This window comes from Drosophila virilis, chromosome X (genome assembly GCF_030788295.1).
Source record: "Drosophila virilis strain 15010-1051.87 chromosome X, Dvir_AGI_RSII-ME, whole genome shotgun sequence".
In the NCBI taxonomy this organism is placed as follows: domain Eukaryota; kingdom Metazoa; phylum Arthropoda; class Insecta; order Diptera; family Drosophilidae; genus Drosophila; species Drosophila virilis.
In genome coordinates this window covers 8584169-8605617 of record NC_091543.1, presented here as the reverse complement: position 1 = coordinate 8605617, position 21449 = coordinate 8584169, and the positions used below count along the sequence as shown (strand labels likewise).

Genomic DNA, 21449 nt, shown 5'->3' with positions numbered 1-21449 from the left:
AAGCAAGAAGCTACGACAAAAGTGAGATAAGCTGTAAAACAAGCGAAGGCAGAGTTAAATTATAAAGCTAAAGAGCAGAAGCGAGAGGCTAAAAGAGAGTTTTATTAATTTAATAAAAGTTATGAGAGACACAAGCGAAGCGAGAGAGCAAGTTAAATTATAAAACTAAGAAACAGATGCGAGAAGCGAAGTGAGAGCCTTATTAAGTGAATAAGAGCTAAGAGAGAAAGAAAAGAAAAAGTGAAGTCATTATTCAAATGTATTACAAGTAGAGTAGCAAGCCAAGAATCATACCGACGCCATAGACGCCATGTGAGAATAAACAAAGTAAAGCGAGAAGCGCAGCGAGCATGAAATGCGAAATAATAGTAGAGCTGAAGCGAGAAGAAAAAATAAGCTTAAAAGCAATAAAACAAAACAAATATGCGAGGAAAAATAATAACAAGTAACCAGTCTTATCACTCCTCTGCCACATTGCATCAAACGCTTCTCGCTTTGCCAAAATTGAGGTTATGTCTGTCTTGTTTCTATAGAAAAGCAGATATTAAAATTTGTATTAAAGCGAGACTCGATTGAATATCGATGAATGCGATATCTGCCCAAAGTATAAACCAATTATCGAAGGCTGAATATAATTAACTGCATTTCAAATAGCCCTCTTTTGGGGATTGTACTGCCGACACAGCATATGTGATCCATGAGAACTGTGTGTTGGGCGCCGAATGCTGCACGGGACGAAGCAGACACGCACACACACACAAACACACGGACACAGGACAAGCACACACAAAACAAGCACACAAAGGATATATGAAGGATGTGCGTATGGCCAGTGGCACATCCCATGTGAGGCACAGCAAGGCAGGTTAACGTGACTCCAGCCACGAGCTGGCATCGAGTCGGATGCATAAACAAGAGCCAACAAAATTGGCCCGAGCCGTGTCCGGATTCATGTTCTGGTCCAGGTTTCGCTTCTATCGGGCCAGAGCCAAGCGCTGCCAAATGGCCGCCAGTTGCGGTACACCGACTGCGGCTGCGGCTCTGGTTCCACTGATAAATAAATTAAAAGGCACACGCGAAACGCCAGGATACCCAAAAACTGCCCAAAGCCGAACGCAGCCTAATAAAGCTCGCCAAGCGGCCGTGAGTGTGCGGGGCAGCATGCGGTGGCAGCTGGGCATGTGGTAATGTGCACCGAAAACATATAAAAAAAAAAAAAAAAGAAAAAGAGAAGAAAAAATAAAACCAGCGGTTTCTGGCCACACTCAGACCCGTAATGTGGACACGAGGCAGCGCAATTTGAACTGGCAAGCCACATAGCCCGAGACCAAATTGGTAAAAAAAAAAAAAAAAGAAACGAAAAAACGAACATGTTCACAGCTGGAGACGGGCAGAGGGCCTGGTCCGCAGCGGTGTGGGTCTAGCTTTTGCTCGACAAGGATTCGACATAATGTGTGCCGTGCTTTCAGTTGGGAAATCCAAATCCAAAGCGCTAACAAGCATCATGAGCCGAGCGTATAATTAAAATTTGATATTCAATTTAAAGGCTTGTGTAGTGCTTAATATGTATCGATAATTATCGATTGTAAATGCAGTCTGCACAGTGATTCTGAAACGTACTACCCAACCCAACCCAATATGAACCAAAACAGTTGCCCAACAAATAACCGAACCGAACTGAACCGAACTTAAGTGAACCATAATTAACTTGAAAAAAAGCTTTAAAAATGGTTTAAAATGCACAACTTTTGCGACAGAGTCAAATACAGTAACATCTTTTCCCAGTAATAAAATTGTGATGACCCGAATCATACTATGAATTCAAGAGTCCCGTTACCAAGCGGTTCAAAATTGCTTTTGAATCGATTCAAAGCTTATTTGAATTCATATGTAGACAAGTAAATTTTTAGATCCTTATCGATTTTGGGCGCGTTTAAAGCCCATGAACTATTTATAATACGCATTTAAATTACTGTAAGGAGCTTAATGCCATAACCGATTAAAAACCGATTCAAATTCCAGTTTCCATCTAATACGTTTTGCTACAAATGTGTGTGAGTCGTTTTGCCAAACGATGCGCGAACGTATGAACTAGTTCAATAACAACTTTAAATTGAATTGTTTTGATCTTGACTATGCAAATATATCTTGCTGTAAGGATTTTAACGGGATAACCGATTGATAACCGATTCAAATTCAATTTCGAAACTGATCGAAGTCATGCTTTAAGTGCGTGTGAGCCGCCTGGCAAGCAATGTTCGTATGAACTAGTTCAACAACAACTTTGAAAGTGTGTTGTGTTAGCTCTATTAATAGATGCCTTTAAGACCAATTGAAATGCATTTAAAGCATAGAATACAAATACAGCACAAGTTATTGGGCTGCTCAAAGTGTACGTCTGTGAACTGGTTCGTCAAAGGTTCAGATGATGATTGAAATTCTGACATTTATTTTTATGATTGAACGATTGCGACACTTTCGTCGCCCGTACAATTGTTTTGTCAACCTTCAATTGTGAGCCGATGCGGTCCATTTGCCTGAATATCTGTAAAGCGGTTCGTGGCCAGTTTACAAAAGTTCGGTTCAGTTCAGTTCAGTTCAGTTCAGTTGGGTTTGGTCTGATTGGGCTGGGCATTGTTTCAGGCTGTTGCCAACGCGGCGCTCAACAGCAGCCACAACTACATGCTACATGCTACAGGCTTTTGCCCCCTTTTCAATTCGGTTGTGGCAAACATTTCAACTGTATATGTGTGCGTGTGTGTGTGTGTGTGTGTGTGTGTGCGGGCGCGTGTGCGTGTGCTGTGCCGGGCTCAAATTAGGTTTCATCTGCCAGTTGCCTTTTTCACTCTGTTTGCAAACTAATTTACCGTTAGTTATTGCGATTGTGTGCGTGTATCTGCACACACACACACACACACACACACACACATTTATATATATAAATATATACAGTATACTCATTTATATATTTATATATATATTTTCATCTGTATACAAATGCCGCCCACCCCCACACAAAGTCTTGGGCATGCATATGCCGGCCATTTGTCTGCCACGCCTCGACCATAAATTATACGCTCTTGGCCCAGGCAACAAAACACGGCAAGATGCCCAAAGATACACACACACACACACATACACACGCACACACGAACAACAAAGTTGTCACTTATAAATGTGTAGTTATTTCCATTAAATTGTTGTCATCACTCTGACATTCCTTTGAGTCTCATCTTGCTCGCCTTCGTCCAGGGCCACTTGTCGAAAATGTTGGCCTTCTTAGCCCCGTCCCCTTAACACCGCTGGCTGACGTGGACCACAAACAGCTAGGTAATCTACGCCTTAAATTCGTTGTCATGGGCTTGGTTTTTGGTTGCAAGGGCAGGGGCTGAGACAGGGCCAGGGGCAACAAGGCCGTGCAGCTTTGCGGGCAACCCGACTTAATCACAAGTAAACGAGGCCTTTGCCGCTCGTCGCCCCGTCCAAATCTGCAGCGTCAGCCATTCATTTGGTTAATGACATTGTGTGGTGGTCGCTGCGGCAAAAGTAACACACACATAAAACACACAAGCACACACACACAAATACACGCAGACAGCTAGAGTTAGAGAGCCAGGCGCAGGCAAAGTATCTCAAAGATACTTTTGCTGCTGGCCCATAAACTTTTTGCCGCTGCCCGCAAGCGCTGTCAACTGACAGGGGCCAACAAAATGCTTAAATGAGACCCCTTGCCACCTTGCCACCTTGTCAACCCCCGCCCACTTGCCCCCTCTCATGTTGTTGTATGTTACTGACAGAGTCTGCAACACTCTTGCATTCAGCATGCAGCTGGCCGCTCGCGCTTGAATTATTTTAGCCGCAACAGTTGCTCAGCTTTTGTGCTAATGCAGCATGTGGCATGCCACAGACACACTGCCCCAACCACCTCCACATGGAGCACATGTGCGCCCCTTTTTATCAGAGACCACACAAAACGTGCCACAACAAAATTAAATAATAATAATAATAATAATCAAAATGAAAATGGAAAATGAATTTGCAAAATGAAAAAAGGAAATAGAGAAAAGTTGCATTGTGAAAATGTAACTAAATTAAATTAAATGAAATTAAATGTAGCTATGCACAAATGGATGTGTTTGCGTATGTGTTAGTGTGTGTGTGTGTGTGTGTGCTGTCTTTTTTGTATCTAGCAGCTTGTTTTTACAAATTTGCATACACTCGCTGTCAAAATAAACGTCGCACGTGCATCGCAAATTTTAACAATTGCTTCTCATTTCAGTTGCCATGTTCCACTTGTCAGGCAAATTTGAATTTACGAAAGTGTTTCATTCAAGCGTTCGCTTGGGGCTTATGCGCAAAGGCTTTAGAAAGCCTGCCAATAAATGGTTTTAGAATGCAGAACATTAAAGAAACATGGAAATAGAACAATAAAGTCTTGAGCCATTGCTAATTACTTCCACATGTTACAAGGTAGCAATGGGAAATGGAATTATACCCAATATAACAACGAAGTTCCAGAACTAGAGTCCCAAGAATGTAACAGATGGATAACCCATATATCATGCCTCATGCCTACATGTGTTTCATTGCCGCGTTCCGCGGATCCAGTACGCCCAAACTGCATTTGATTGTGTTACAAATGCCACAAAATTAATCACAAACATTACCTGACATACTTAAAGCTCACTAATAAATAAAACTGACTTCTATTTATCGATGGCAATAATCGATAACATATTTTAAATTCAATTTCACGCTGCTCAATATATGCGGATAGCATTGTTTCGGTCGCCTGTGCATTGCGCTAATCCAAGTGCGCGTTTAGTACCTTAATAAAAGCTTAACATTAGCATAGATTATATCCGTGTGTCCAATTTATACACACGTTCTATATGTAAATACAAATCGTAAATGCAGTACTGTGATTCAATTTGGTTCCAGTTTTTATCACCCACACGGCAGTTGGACCTAAGAAAATAACACACCAGCACACACACACACACACATATATATATGCATATATATATATACATACAAATAATCCCTCACACACTTAGTCAGTTTGTACTAATGAGTTTGAAATGTAAAAACCACTCGACACTTTCGCCGCTCTTGAGGCTTTTTCCCACTTGGCACTTGATGCATTGCACTTTAACGTTGAATCCGAATGGTTTTCACATCTTTTCATACATATATATATACATATATATATATATTTAAATTTTTTCCCCATTTCTAATGCAGCGCATCGTTGACCCGATTTGACGATTTTTTGGTTATTATCAAACGGGCATCGACATCAGCGATAAATTGAAATGCAATGTGTCGCCGCAAAAAAAAATGAAAATCCTGACATATATACAATGAGATACATATATGTTGTATTAAAGTCTAAACAACTACCAAGAAAAATATTAAAAAATTATAAAACTGTTTCTATGTTTAGTTAATACACAGAATTCGAAAAAAAAACGGAGCTCAGATTGAAATTTACACACGCAATATGTCTTGAGATGATCTTATCGAGCAGCTTTATCTTATCCTGTCGAGCATAATCCTTACATGCCCAAACAATATGTAACTCACCACACCTAACCTGAACTCAGCATACATAGCCTAAACTTAACCTTGCCTAACCTAAGCCAGTCCACACTCAGCCCAGCTTAACCTTAACTAACCCAATGGAACCTGTAAAGCGTTACATGGTCCAATGGAAAACTAAAATAACCCGATTATTGAGTATAGTTTGTCAAAGACAACGAGTTTTGCCATGCACAGACCCATTATTCATGCTCGCGTTGGCCATGCCGGAAAAGTTAAGCACCTACACAGAACAAAGGCGTGTCCGAAAGCCCAACAACTGTGGTAAGCCGCTGCTAATGAGTTGCGAATTTTTTTGCCACTGACATTTGTGAGAATTGAATAGAAAAGCCCCACAGCGCCTTTTATAATTGGCTGGATATTATGCCAAGCAGCTGAAATGGGGACCAAGAATGAAAATGAAAGTGAAAATCAAATTAAATTGCGCCACAATGTGGTCAAATGAAATGAATGTATTTATGTGCGTCTGCATACTAAATACATACGAATTGAAAAGCTCTTGCTGTGATTGATGGACTAGAAGATGCCCTGTAGACAGACTCAAACGGAGAGTAATAGACTAAAAGATGTACAGTTTCTCTTATTTGTTAATAACTAAAGAATGCGAATCTATTAGTTACATTTTTCAAAAGATTAAACCGAATTTCATACTAAAGAAACTGCATACGAAATTTGGCTATATTTGCATATACCCTGTTTTCAAATGTTCATAGGGTGTATTATAAGCTGTTGCTTGACTGCCGCCGTTAGGGCGCCGCAAATTTAATCAAGCAAAAATCAATTTAAAATAGATTCACTTTTCTCGCTAATTGATGTGCCGCCGGCAAATTAACAAATATTTGCCAACAGGCAACAGCCAACAGAACAGCAGTTAATTAAACACTTTACGCCTCATTCGAGACGGCTAAAAATGAAGCCAAGTCTTTGGATCGGCATCTTAGACATTTTCAGCATAAGCAAATTGCCTGGCAACGGCATTTTGACACTTGCCTGCCGGCTTTCTACGGCGCCTTTGATGGGCCCTTAAAGTGTGGGCAGACGATGAGCAACTAGTTAATTAAAGCAATGAAAATTTAATTGACAGCATTTGTGGCCTCGCATTGGCATGCAAGCTGACATAATAAAAGATAAATATTTATAATTAAAGCAAAACAAATTAAGTCAAGTCAAAAATGTGCCCAATATCCTGTACTCAATGGGTAGTCGCCAAATGGATACTTTGAACTATTCTTCTAACTATTCATGTTAAAAACTCGGCAGCTGTGTGAGATCTGAATAACGATCTATCCATGCTACGAAGTAACGCTCTACCATGCGATTCTCATGAATTCAAGTAAGACTTGGCAGAGTATAATGATTGGAGAATAAGTATTTGTAATAAGTATTAAATCTACTTATTAGCTTCCTTAAGTGATAAGCATATATCAATTCAGGTTCCATTTTCGTTAAGTATATGGCAATAAATTAGCATGCGTGTCTTTGTGAATTTGTGAGTAAACACACATATAAGAAGCAGAATCAAGTGTTAGGTTGTATATCTCCAATGCTTCGCAAGATTTGATTAAGCACATTCTTTCTGTTCACTAAAATCGTTAAATCGCCCCAAAATATGTGACAGCTAATTTGACAAACTGTTAAATATTTAAGAGAACCGCATATTGGTGCGGCCACTTTGTTATGCAAGTAACTTTTGACAGCCGCAACTTGTGTTTTCTTGAGTGGGTGATTAATAAAAGTTGTCACATTCGGCCCCGATTGGCAACCCCGGCGACGCAATGTTAGCAACTTAACGACATGGCGTTGCCACCTGTGATCACAACTTTGATATAACATTGTTGTTGCTGGGCAAATATGAAATGACATTTTTGTACATGAACTTTGACAGTAAGATGAGAAAATACGCGTACGTCTGTGTGACGCTCGCTGTCAGAGTAATATACGCAATATCCACGCAAAGCCCCCTAAAGCCGACATAACTTGTGAGTGTGACCAGAGCGATGAAAAGTCTTGCGCCACATTAAACATATCTCAATTTGTATCCGAGGGAAACATCAAATAAGTAGATAACGCAAGTCGAGCACCGTACCAGACCCCGCCCACCCTTCCCCCGCTACATATGTAACATGTCACCTGGCTGTCCCAGCTAAGTGGTTTTAGTAAGACCCCACTAAACCAACTAGTGAGCTGGCTAAACAAAATTTCGCACCGGCTTCGCATCGATTGCCAAAAGCAAAATTCAAAGAGAGAAATCTTTTTGGACAGCATTTGCTTCAGCGCACTTGCCGTGACAGACACGCCTCATGTTACCACATGTACGAGTGCGTGTGTGTGTGTGCATGTGTGTGTGTGCATGTGTGTGTATGATTGGCTGTTTGGGACGAGCAAAAAGTGACTGGCGCTTAATAAAGCCACACGAAGCGGAAATGAGCATGTAATGTTAACGGAAATGCGTTGAATAACGGAACGACGCCATCTTGCCAAACGAAAATCCGTTGCACGAACTCCGGCAGACAACGCATGCAGAATACAGCATATAGCATACATCATGCATTGTACTCGCATGTACCACAGCGTGTCGGGGGGGGGTTGCAAGTGGCCGGGCAGGTATTGCTGCTGAAATTGAAATTGGCTTGGCTTGGCTTATTCTAAAATATACCCCAGGGCAACAGCAAAGTGTTAAATTGTGTAGCAAGCGAACGCGCTTCGCAAAAACAAAAAGTAACAAAAAACAAAAAGATGACAATATAAGTAAGAGCGCTTTAGTCACGGCCACTCGGTCGACTAGCTGATACCCTGTATTGCCGCACTTATCTATATATAAGATATTAAACAGCATTAAGACAAATAAATACAAATTTATATAAATTCTTTTCATAGTTTTATCTATCTGTGCTTCACCTAAAAATGACATTTCTAACATGTCACGAACAACAATTTTCATGTTATCGAAATTTATCGAACGGGAATTTCTTTAAAAACAAAAAAATAAATAAAATAAAAAAAATAGTTCATAAAATTATGAGAACAAATCAAAGAAATAACAAAGTGAAATTAACTCAATAAAATTATATAATCTTAAATTTTATTGCTTCTGCTTACCAACTATCCTCAAAGCTTACAGTTTCTATGTCAATCGATTTTGATAAGACATTTATGAAATGAGCAACATTAACATAACTTAGTTGAGAGTCTATTTAAGATAGACAAACTAATATACATAAATATGATTCGGCTTTCGCAAATATATATATATATTTATATATCTGTACTGTTACACAATTGCTAAGAAATGCATAATGCCTGCTGCGCAAGTAGCAGATATTGAATAGAACGCTATGGAATGAAATGAAATGGAATGGAATCAAATGAAATAGAATGGAAATGGGATGGGGAATGCAAATGGAAATGGGAAAGGCCCGAGTGCAGTCAGCGCTACACTCTGGGGAATTCCCCGGCAGAACGTGAATGCCAGCGCCATGAGCGTGCGAGGCATAAACTGCGCTAGACACGATAAATATACATATACATATATATATATAGAACGAGATATAGGACAAGGTGGTGAGCGAGATGCAAGTGCATAAAGCGGACACACTTACACACAGACACTCGTACATCATTGGTTATTTATTGGTTTCCACTAAATAAATCGACTCGAAATTGGCAAACGTCGCAAAATGGACATTATTGGCCTCTCTGTTGGTGCCCGCCACGTTCCACATGCACATCAGCCGGCTCGCACGTTCAATGTTCGGAATCTGGGGCACGGAATGCTCCGGACACAATCTACTAAATCAAAATGACTCTGTCGACACGAGATCCACAAACTTTAACCCAAATAGTAAGTAAAAAAAAAATACAATAAATAAAATAAAAAATAAAACAAAATAGAAAATAAACGAAATGCTGTCAAGTTTGTTGCTTGCCCGAACAGCACGGACACATGTTTAAGTTTATTATTTATTCAGTCAACTTCTTGCTCGGCACAGTGGTACACATTGATGCTCACCGCGGCAAAATTTCAGTGCACAATTTGATCTCTCTCTATAGACTCTTTTCTTTTTTGTATAGCAAATGAAATTGTGTTGCAACATTTTAGTGTGCCAAGTATGATTAAAGCCCAACTTTTACTTGGGTTAGAGTTCCTACACTAGAGAGTTCCTTACACTAAAATAAACTGAAAATTGAACTAATTAAAGAAATTATAAGTAAAATGCCCAAGCTTCTTCCCCATATACATAAAAGAAGCAGAGGAAAGCCACTTCGGGGCAGCCAAGTCTCACGCTTGCCACAATTATGAAAAATTTAGCCTATTGTACTGAGGGCCTGGCACCCAAACATGACACACAAATTCGCACACGCACACATATACAAATGGTTATCTATGTATTGGCTAAGTGGGTGGTCTATTTGGTATATTTGGTCTATTTGGCTGGGCTATTGATTGTCGGCATCTTCTGACACGGCTCGGCCGCCTCATTAGCCAAAATGCTGTGGCTTATTTTGTGTGTAATTCGCTTGATTGTCGGCTGATTGCAGCCGGCAGAAAATACTTTTGCATACTTTTGGGCCATGGGCTGGTCCCCAAAGATTATGGATGGGATGGGGGCCACGATTATTAGACAGCATTTACCGATGTCACGTGAAGTTGAGCCCCGTCGCCACACTCCACACCCCATTTGAAAACTTGCTATGAGCAAGCAAATATATATATATATATATATATATATATATATGTATTTTTTGGGCTACTGTCAAGGGATTTGGCTTTGACAAGCCAGAACAGCCGATGCGAACGATAAGAACGGCAATAACTTTAAAAGTCGCTGCGGGCTGCCCTCTGACACGCCCCAAACTGGCGCATTCCAAATGGGAGCAGGTTGTGGGTATGCGTGTGTGTGTGTGTGTGTGTTGTGTGTGTGCGAATGTATATTTTTTGAAAATCATTTGCCATTAAGCTCGTGCTACACTAGTCACTGCGCCCTGAGCGACCCAAACCTTTATTTACAGCAGATAAATAGAAAGAAAAGGTCATGGCATGATAAGCCCTGTCACATAAATACAAGCATTCTTCATCTTTCGAGCTGATCAACTTTAGTGAAGTGAATTGCGCTTTCTTTCGGAAATGAGATAGTAGTATAGGAACAGTGGAAACAATATAGCACAAAAGTAAAAAAAATTGCATAGCAGGTTTAGGGACTTAGTGAAACCGAAACTACAAAATTTAGTGCAGTCGAAATAAAAACCACTGAAATAAAACCCGTTAAAAATTATTTGCACTAGCACTTTAATTTTCATAGCTCCGTCAAAATCGCAGCTCCAATTTGAACATCATAACTTTACAAAAATATTCAACCCATTTTTCGGAATTATTTGTTCAATTTTTCGTTCATTTATAAAAGCAAGTCCCAAGAACTATGGCGAAACTAAGCCGACATAAAATGTTTGTCAAAACTTGGCGAAAATGTCGGGTCGAGCCTCCTTATACACGTATCTTCCTTCCCTAGCTTTCCTAGAAAAAAATATCAATATCGAACTCAAATGCCTTTACCAAAAGTCACTTCCCCCCAAAAAAAAGTTCTTCTTTAGGGCAAATGGGAAGAGCTACCCAAAAGTTAAATATTCTAAATCTCTGCGTAATAAACGAGAACGTACATAAAAACATTGGTGCATGTAATTCATAGATTTATCGCGTTGTGCTTTAAAAGCCATATTTCAAAATCGATATTTATCGATATTATGCAAATGGCGAAGATATCGAAAGAATTATTGCCTAGCTCTGCATACTATATATGATTTTAAGTTTCCAGCTGTTAAAGCTTTCGAAATAGACGTCTTCAAACAGATAGATCGATTGGGCTCGTCCAGAATTTCAATACTTAATGTTATCGGCGATTATTTCTGTTACATACACATGCACAAAACTATTATACCCTGTTCTGACAGTCGTTCAATGGATTCGGAATAAACAAAAAAGTACATGCATAGAGAACACTTCAATCAACCGTAAATCTTGGCAGCAAGCTGAGCAGCCTCAGCTGTCACAGTCCCCACTGCCCCACTCAGTGGGTGACGAGGAGGTGTGGTGGGGGTCGGGCATGGGTTTCGTGCACCCCTTAAGGTTGGTAGCAACGAACTTTAACGGGGATTTGCGCCAAGCCAGCTTAGCGTCAGTCCAAACAAAAACACTTTGCAAACAACAACAACAGGAGCAACAGCAGTTGGAGCAACAGGGGGCCGCAAAAGTGAGGGTGGGGCGCCCATGCACACACAAAAACTGCAGCTGGGCACACTAAACGTGGCGCAAAACAATAACAGCAGCAACAGCAACAACAACAGCAATAACAACTAAAGCATAAACAAAGGCGCAGCTGCGCCTGGGCACAAAACTCGCTCGTAAAGCTTTCAATTAAAATTAATAAAAATTTACGCGAATTAAATAAACACAGCAAAGCAACAACAACAAAAACAACAAACACGCAGGTGAGCCCGTTGAGCCAGGTGAGCCCAGTTGCCCAGCGGTGAGCATGGCCGCTTAGTTGAACGCAAATGGAAATGTTTTCCATGCCAAACGCGTTGCGGCCGTCGGAAATCGACTGAATGCGGCGCGACCAACGCGCTTAGCTTAACCCAATGTCAGCTCCGCATATATCGTAGCCCGTGCATAAGCCATATATATAATATATGATATATTTATCAACATATAGCTGCATATTTACATAGATGTGCAGGGTATATTAACATGCCTGGCGACTGGATTAAATAAATTGAATTGTTTGGCACAATATGGCCCCAACCATTAAACAGCTACCCAACGCACACGCACACACACGCACACACACACACACGCACACACCAACACACATACACACTAGCACATCTAGATAGAACTGCGTTGTGGTTGGGCTGGTGGCAGGCAGCAAAAACAAAGCCAAGTTAAGCCAGGGCAATCGACGATGCACACAGCGAAAAATCGCTGAGAACAAGAAGCAACGCTGGCAAACAAGTCAATAAATCAAAAAAAAAAAAAAAACCGTCGGGTGTGCAAGACTATTAGATACCCTGAACGCAGCGCAGAGTAAACTCGACTAGCATTCAGGCTACCTACAAAAAATCAGTTATACATTTATACCTATACACATATAGATATAAATCTATATTGGCCAAAATCGACAAGTTTGCCTAAAGGGATAGACAGGTGTGCAGAAGGACATGGCAACTGCAACGAAGCTAGTTATCCTAATCAGGATCAAGATCTTAATCAAGAATATATGTACTTTTTGCGGTCAGAAATGGTTTCTTATGCTTGTTAAACATTTAACACCTTTTACCCAATTCAGAACACAGGCCATTAGAAAAAGAGGGAAGTGTTAAGTGCTGAATAATTTTAAAAGGACTTATCAATAATATTTACAACTTAGTCTCCGCCTTGCCAAGACTTTTCAAGAATGAATTTTGTTTACACTAATTGTAATAATACACTAGTTTGTAATAATATTATATTCGATATCGTAAGGTCTAAAGGCAAAAAAAGTTTCTTAGTTTTGCGAAACGATCGATAGTATTAACGCTGCAGTCTCTGCTTCTAAATTTTGATGTTTATCAACACTATGTTCTCTGGAATCTATTTATGTATTATCAGAAATCTGTAGGTCTGTGATCATGGATTATTTTTGCCAGTTTCAAAATTTTCTAATGGAAATGTTTTTATATTAAACCTCAAATCAATGAAGGTTTTTGTATATTTTGTGAAATTGAAGTGCTGCAAAGCGATCGACTGTATCGATATTCTTATTGATTGCTGATCGATTATTTTCAACGGATACGAATATACATGTTTCAATAAGTGTTGCGAAACTAGAAAGAGATCGACAATACAAAATCGATATTTATTTCAATAACAAAAATGTTATAACATATTTATATATTATCTTATAATGCTGGAAAAGTCAAAGCTAGTTCTGCTGTTTTTGAATATCAAATGCTACCAAAATAAAATATTGCTAGTTGGCGCTTTAAACAAGAAATAAGGCGAATAACTTTTATATATCAGCACGATAGATGGCCACGAATATAAGTTATGCACTTTATGGAGTGGAATCCATGCACATTAGCAAAAACTTTATTGTACCCTTACCGCCCATTCGATGTAAGCTTACATATAGGGTATAAAAAAAAAAATAAAAAAAAAAAAAAGAAAACGAAAACAAGCGAATAAAATAGAAAGTAAAATAGGGGAGGAGAAGGACAACTAGCACAGGACATAGGGAGTCGAGCCAAGGCAATGGCAAGCCGAAAGCCACATGACGAAGAGTCTGTGATTTTATTTCAGTTGAAGGGCCATGTTATTGTGTTTATGGAGCACTTTGCCGGCATAACAAACACTGGCGTGCGGCTTTAGCCAACACTAATCAGACGCTCTCAACTAGTGGGCATTAACGATGGCAAAGTAAGGACATCGGACCTATCACAATTTTATTAAGGAGCCCACCGCATATAACTACACATATATATATATATATATATATAGATATTTATGTGATTTGCATTGATACACTGCCGAGTTCGATTTCGGGAGAAATGGAATGAAATGAATGGTGGGGGTCGCCCATCAATCACGAATATGTTTTACATTCGATTTTAATAGCGTATTAAAAGGACATGTTTAAACACATGTTGCACACATAGATGAGTTTATTTAAATTAAGCGACACATTGAAACTGCGATTATCGATAACATATCAAATTAATGTTCTCGGTTAACAGCTTGAGATATGCTCTATTCTAGATTAACTACATGCACAACACTTAATGAGCGTTGCACAACACTTGAAGCTACTTTGTAGCATACTTTTGTGAGTTTATAGAAGTTGTAAGACTTTAAAATGCAAGTACGGTTATGGATAGTATATATCACATTAGTTTCGGCCTTATTAATCACAATGATATCAATTGCAACTATAAGGTGCTACAACTATTTTGCTGCACTCACATCAATAAATGTTCATTGCACAACACTTGAAAGTTACTTTGTTCGCAGCAATTCAAATGTATCGCCATATAATCGTTATCGATCAATGTCAGCAAGCACACACACACACACACACACACAGCACGAAGACAGACACACCTGCACAGCTTCATTACATTTGTGCTGTGCAACGAGCCAAAGACGGCGCCACAGAAATGTGTGTGTGGGTGCTATTTTTTTTTTTATTCTTGTTGTCCTTTTCAGCCGATGGACGGATACATTTGTAGGTTCTATTGATTTTTAATACGCGTCTTGTTGGCAACCAACGCGTCGTCATTGGGCCATTGGGCAACCCGGAGCCAACTACTTTGAACTCGCTGTGGAAGCTGTCGTGCAGCTCCTTCAGTGGCTGTGCTTGTCTGACTGTCTGTGAGTGTGTGTGTGTGTGTGATTGTATAGGTATATGTTAATGCTTGTAAGGAAGAAATATACAAACAAGCAAACGTGTCACAAACACACACACACACAGACACAGACACACAGTCGTGCTCACCCTGCTCAATATATCCATTGGATTGTGATAACTTAATGCCAAACGCATGCTTTTGCATATGAGATTGTACAATGCGGCGTATGAGTTACTTTTTTGCAGCTATCGTTAAGTGGCAGCCGCCATAAACACAGAGCAACAGTAAACCGTTATAAAGAAAATGTAACCAAGCAGCAGTCAATGAATTGCACACCGATCTAAGCTGTGCTCGCGACTAAGCTGTGCATTCACATGAGTTGCTCTTATCAGTATGTTGCTCACTCAAAGCTAAGCTTGCGCTCACACTGTCAATCTCTCACTCTTTCATTCTCTTACTCTTATTCGAGCTGCACTCTACGCTGAGCTATGCTCGCGACTAAGCTCAACATTCACATGAGCTGCGCTTACATGTTAGTCAAACACTCAGGGAATCACTCAAAGCTCAACATGCTCTCACACTCTCACTCTCTCTCTCGGTCTCTACCTCTCTTCTTTTAGCAGCAATCTGCACTGAGCTGTGCTCGTGGCCATGCTGAAATTGTACGGAGTTGGTGAAAGGGAAGAGTTACTAATTGTCTGTGTTAAAATGAGATGCGCACAAAAAAACTTTTTCAATAAAATTAATTTTGTGTAAAAAAGAACAAATTAGTGCTGGATTAATAAGCTCCCTTACAAATTTAACAAAAACTGCAATAAATGCTTCAAATATTTTCGACAATGTACAAAATGTAATTAACATAATTAGTTTTTGTTTGTACTTTGCAATTTAATTGCAACTCTTGTTGTCTCTTTCATCAATTCCCAGTGGCTGCCACATGTGGCACATAAACTTGTCCATAGACCGATGCACACATTTTTCCTTATGTTCTAAAGCACAAAAGTTTCCTGTAAATGTTTCAACTAAGCTTTTTAAAAATATGTTATGTGCAAAAGAAGAAGACAAACATCGTAACCAAATTAATATGCAAATGTTCAAAAACCTAACTACATATTTATATGGAGCAGGAAACAAAAACGTATTTTCATTAAAAATGCATTTAAAAGAAGTTCATAATAAATTCTTGTGCAAAAAATATACTCTTTCGTGGAACAGAGTACGTTTGGAACACATGTGCTCTTAATTTATGTTTAATTTAAAGATAGTAAAATGAAATAGATTAAAAGAGAGCATTAAAGCTCAAAGTGACGTTTCGTCGCCTTATGAATTTCAGGCGATCACTCAAAGCTGAATCTGCTCTCTTTTACGCTCTACAGCTTTTGCTCTCACGTTTTTCGTTGTACTTACGATTTGCGTAGACGCTCAGCGGTTGCGTCAGCAGCAGCAGCATTGCAATAACGGGCAGCAGCTGCATTGATTGCCTTTGTTGTTTTAGCTGCTGCTGCTGCTGCTTCCCTTTATGCTGCTCTCTTTTGCCGACAACCGTTTGGCCCTTGCTTGGCTGCAGCGACATTTTTGACAGTTACGATAATCGCCCGCTGTTAACCGTTTATCGTTTATAAAGCGCGTTGCTGTCGTTGAGTGCCTGTTTGAGTTGTTCTTGTTGTTGTTCTTGTTCGATCGTAAGCACAAAAATGCTTAAAATAAAAAAAAAATATATATATAAATTTAAATTAGTCACTATTGTGGTTTTTTGACTTAATTTATACGGCGCGCAATTGGCACAATTTGTGCAGCATACTTTTCTGCGCCCGCAAGTCGCACAGACTCGTGCCTCATGCCATCGTTTTTAACTCTCATTGCTCCGCAGTGGCTTTAACTTATTTAAAAAGTTCTCAACGTGCCACAGCTACGTGCACGACGCAAGCCAAACTGACATTGTGACCAACCACTGGCTGACTCTCGCTCTCTCTCTCTCTCTATCTGTCTCACTATCTCTATCTCCCTCTGTATTAATTGGCATGGCAAGATAGTCTGAGTGCGGTGCATTTGGGCGTGTGATGTAGCCAAAAGTTTGACAGGGTGGCAATGCTAAATATAACGATACATTTGTCATGCCAAAACGGCGCTAATCAAGTGAAGCTTTATATCTAGCTATCTCTCTCTCTTTCTCTCCCTCTCTCTCTTTATTTCTCTCTGCTATAATAAAACATTTCCATGGAAACGCAATATAAACTTGATTAAAATGGCTTTCAATTTGTTGCATCACATTAAACTGCACATTTACCATGTTAAACTAAAGTATAATCAATCAAACGGATCAACTGCACACAACACTGGCATTTAATACACATATTAATTTGTTTGTCCCGAGTGATTGACTAACTGACTGACTGAGTGACTGATTGATGACGGACTGACAGAGTGACTGACTGACGGACTGGCTGACGGACTGGCTGACTGGCTGACTGACTGATGAACTGACTGATTGACTGATTGACTGACGTACTGTCAGACTGACTGATTGACTGACGTACTGAATGACTGACTGACTGATTGATTGACAGACTGACTAATGTACTGTCTGACTGACTGACGAACTGACTGATTGATGACCAGCGCTCAGCTTATGATGCATTTCCTTTGACTCCATGCGCTGATACATATTTTTTATAATAAGTTCGTTTCATGGCAAGCATTTTTTCTAGAGATTTGGTTTATAAAATTTACATTCCATCAAATTGGATAATTTCAGCTGCCCAATTAGCTCATATTGTCTCCATACATATACCTATATATACATATGGACCACCTTTCCAATTAGATTCAGGCCATCTGGCATTATGTTATAAGCTTCTTTTTTTTTCTGGTGTACAGTGAACGAAATTGAAAGCAAATTAAAATGCAATTTCTAGCGTGCCTTTTGTTGTTATTCTTCTGCTTCTTCTTCTTGTTTTTTTTTTTTTTGGGTCCAACTTTTATGTCGGAGAGCCGCCCGCTAAACGAAATACTTTGGAAAGTACTTAAATTCGAAGCAAAACTTGGCAACTTTCTGTACGTGTTGCTGGGAATGCAATTTCCATTTTGATATCCCACGTACTGCCGTTGCTGAAATAGGAAGATTTTCTTGCGAAAATGACAGATTCAGACATTTGTGCAGTAATGCGGCTCAACGTTGCCTGACTTGGCTTAAAAAGGACTTCATTTCAATTGGTTTTCTCTGTGGTCTTCCAGCCCAGCACCCAACCTCCCCCCGCCTCCCTTAGCCACCAGCAAAAAAGCAAATTGTTTTTCAAATATATAAAATACATACTATAAAGTTGACAAAAAAAAAACACGAAGAAGATAGCACGATAAACTACTTTAATTAAAGAGTTTAATGCAAAAACTCCCTTTCAAACGGAAAAGTCTTCACACATTTTACGAAATAAATAAAAAATAAATAAAATTTGCTCTTTTTTGAGACATTTTAATTGCTAAAGTTTAAATAAAAATCTGGATTCTAGTTGTTGTTTTTCAGCATAAAAATTAAGCGAATGAAAAGGAGGTCGGATATAGAAACTATAAAAAAAAAACTTCAAAAATTCTGAAATTCTTTTATGCTATTTTTTATTTTTTTATTCCTTTAAATGTCCAACCCTTTTGGTTTTAGATATAAACAATATATAGTCTAGTTATTATGGTGTTAATCTGTTAATGATAATCTATTGGGTTCTTCACTTTATATAAAGAAAAATATTCCTTGAGCAAGCATAAACAAGTTTCACAGAAAACATATAACTTATTTTGAAATATTAATTTTTTAGTTATTTTTAAGATCTCTGCCCTATTGAGAAAAACAGGAGAGAATACATGAAATTGAATATAAAATGTTTCGTACATTTTGTTTAAAAAAAAAATATTGCACACTTTTATATTATTTTGTAAATAAACTTATGTAAATTTATGATTTTATGGATCAGTAAACAATGCTCCAAGACTGCAAAAAGATGCTCTGAAATAAAAATTTTTTTTCAATTAATGTGAAAAATTACACTTTAAACAAAAATAAACAAATTGTTCAAGCAAAAATAGTCCAAAATATTTGCAACATATGAAATATATTTAAATGAACACATTTAAATAGAGTTTTTACAGTTGAATATTAAAAAAAATGTGATCAAACAGACTTGGGCAATTTTTCGCACAGTGTATAATAAAACGTAATTTCCTCTTGCATATTGATAACACGAAAAGGCCGTAAATCATGAATTATATGATTTTACGATGCAATTTGCAATTTGTTTTGGCCCATTTTGAAAAGGTCAACGGATATTGGCGAGAATTTGTTTATGGCCAAAATCCGAAATATTGATGCGACTTGACGGCAGCACCTGCGGCCATTTTATGCGGCGCCCAAAAGATGCCAAATATGCCCAAAATCGTCGAAGGTAACAACAACAACAACAGCAACAACAACAATAACAACAACAGCAACTGTAAACTGCAGACGACACGGAAATGCAACACTTTCCGTTTTCCTTTTCCGTTTGCAATTTTTGGCCGGTTATTTTCTTGGTTATGCACTTTGCACACTAACAACAACAAAATGGACACAACAAAAAAAAAAAAAAAACAAAAAATAACAGAGAAAAGGCACAAGAAAATAATGTTCTTTTCCTTTGGGTTTTTTTTTTTTTTTTTGCCAACATCAACACAAACACAAACAAAGCGCTCGCCGGATTTATAATGGCAAAGTAAACAGGGCTCAATTCGCGCGCGACTCTTGTGCCGTTTTAACCGTTTCACATTTACCGTTCAAGCAATGCTTTTGCGCGCGCTTTTTAAGAACGCGTCTCTGCCAGTGCTGCTGTCTCGGCTCTGCCAATTCGCTGTGTATGTTATGCGCCCTACGCCTGCCGCACGTAGAATGCTGAACGGCATTGTTGCTGCCAGCGGCTTTTATACTAAGACGCCAACGGCTGGCGTTCGGCTTAAGTTCGGTTCGTTGCGATTCGGTTCGACTCGGCTCGCTTTGGCTGGGCCTTGCTTGTGTTATTCGCTGGCGTTTAGCATATGTCCGTGTTGGCAGCGACAACGACAACGACAACGACAACGACAACGACAACAACAACGGGCAGCGACGCTGGCAGCGATGCTGGCATTGTTGTTGGTGTTGGGCAACGCTGCCTGGTTGGTTGGTTGGTTGCCTGCATATTTGCTTTATGAATGTGTTTACCAGCAAACTTTTTCACAATGTTGGCGCGTTGGCTGGAGGGAGGGCAACAGCAAAAAGCAGCTGCTTGCTGCGTGCGAAAGTGCCAACACTCGCATTAATGACAACAAGAACAACAACAACAAGAAGAGGAAGAAGAAGAACAACAACAGCAAAGGACAACAGCAATTACAAATAACAGTAACAAGAACAATTGTAAAGCCTGCTACAGCTCAATTAACTATGTATCTGTCCTGTCGGACTCTGTCCTGTCGGACTCTGTATGTGTGTGTGTGCGTATGTGTGCGTCTGCCCTTTATACGCGTAATTACGATTATTTTGGCAATTACGGAAAATGCAATTGCAATGCATATGCTGAATATTATTTAAACTGGTAATTTACCGTGTCAACTGTGCGTAACACCTACACACATGTGTGCATTTGCATGTGTCTGCATGTCAGGTAAATGCAATCATTTATTTACAAAAAAAAAAAAAAAAAAAAATTAAACAAAAAGAAAAAACTACACCAATTAATTATGTAGAGTCAACCGCATAATATCCTGCATTTTAAATACCCTAGCATTTTCCAAAATACGATTAAGGCTAATTGCATTTTTGAACACAATTGCGACGCATTTTATTTGCAACACTTTTAAACATGTTTAAATAAGCTAACAATTATTTATATAATTTTAAAGCTCCAAAAAGCATGCTATAAAAAATTGCCCGTTTCGGTAAGCAGCTATTTTCTGTTCATTTACGTTTATTTATTATTCCATTATTTAAAACGAAAGTAATTAATGTTAATTTGTTTGTAAAAAGACTCGACATTAACAAATTATTAACGAAAACAATTTCAGGCACTTCATAAATTATTATGAAATATTCGCATATTATATTTTTCCATAAATTTTTGCTTAATTCTTTAGTTCATGTTAGCACATTGGGCGCGAGGGTTTGCGATTCGAAACCACGAAAGAGATAAAAGACAAAAAAAAAAAAAAAAATGAAATCATTTGCTTAGATAAAAAAATGTCAAAAATAAATAAAAATATGACCTTGGCCTTCAAAAATCGAAAAATTGCTGCCCATAAAAAGCGAAAGCGTTTCGGTTGCTTAATGCAATTATACTTATTAAATTAAATCTTAAAAAATTCCAATTTAAATAGGTTATTATGTAGCAATGTTTAATGTTTAAGGCTTAATGTAATGTTACGTGGCACGCGTGCTTAATTATTTACTTGCGATTTTATTTATAAAAAGTATTTTAACA

At 38.7% G+C, this 21449-nt stretch overlaps 1 protein-coding gene across 3 annotated transcripts in view; it reads right to left on the bottom strand.

The window, feature by feature from the left end:
- Window positions 1-19898, bottom strand: part of Tbh (Tyramine beta hydroxylase) — a 34078-nt gene extending 14180 nt beyond the window's left edge. For 2 of the 3 annotated variants that reach the window (XR_011416268.1, XM_002057000.4), the window contains exons 1-2: window positions 19774-19898; window positions 16387-16676 (exon numbers count right to left, since the gene is read on the bottom strand). Coding sequence is in view for 2 of the 3 variants with exons in the window: in XM_002057000.4 (XP_002057036.2) it covers window positions 16387-16552 (166 nt within the window). In the remaining variant the exon portion in view is untranslated. The remainder of the gene's footprint in view (window positions 1-16386; window positions 16677-19773) is intronic. The other variant, XM_032440637.2, reaches the window with a different exon arrangement.
- Between the last annotated feature and the right edge of the window lie 1551 nt (window positions 19899-21449).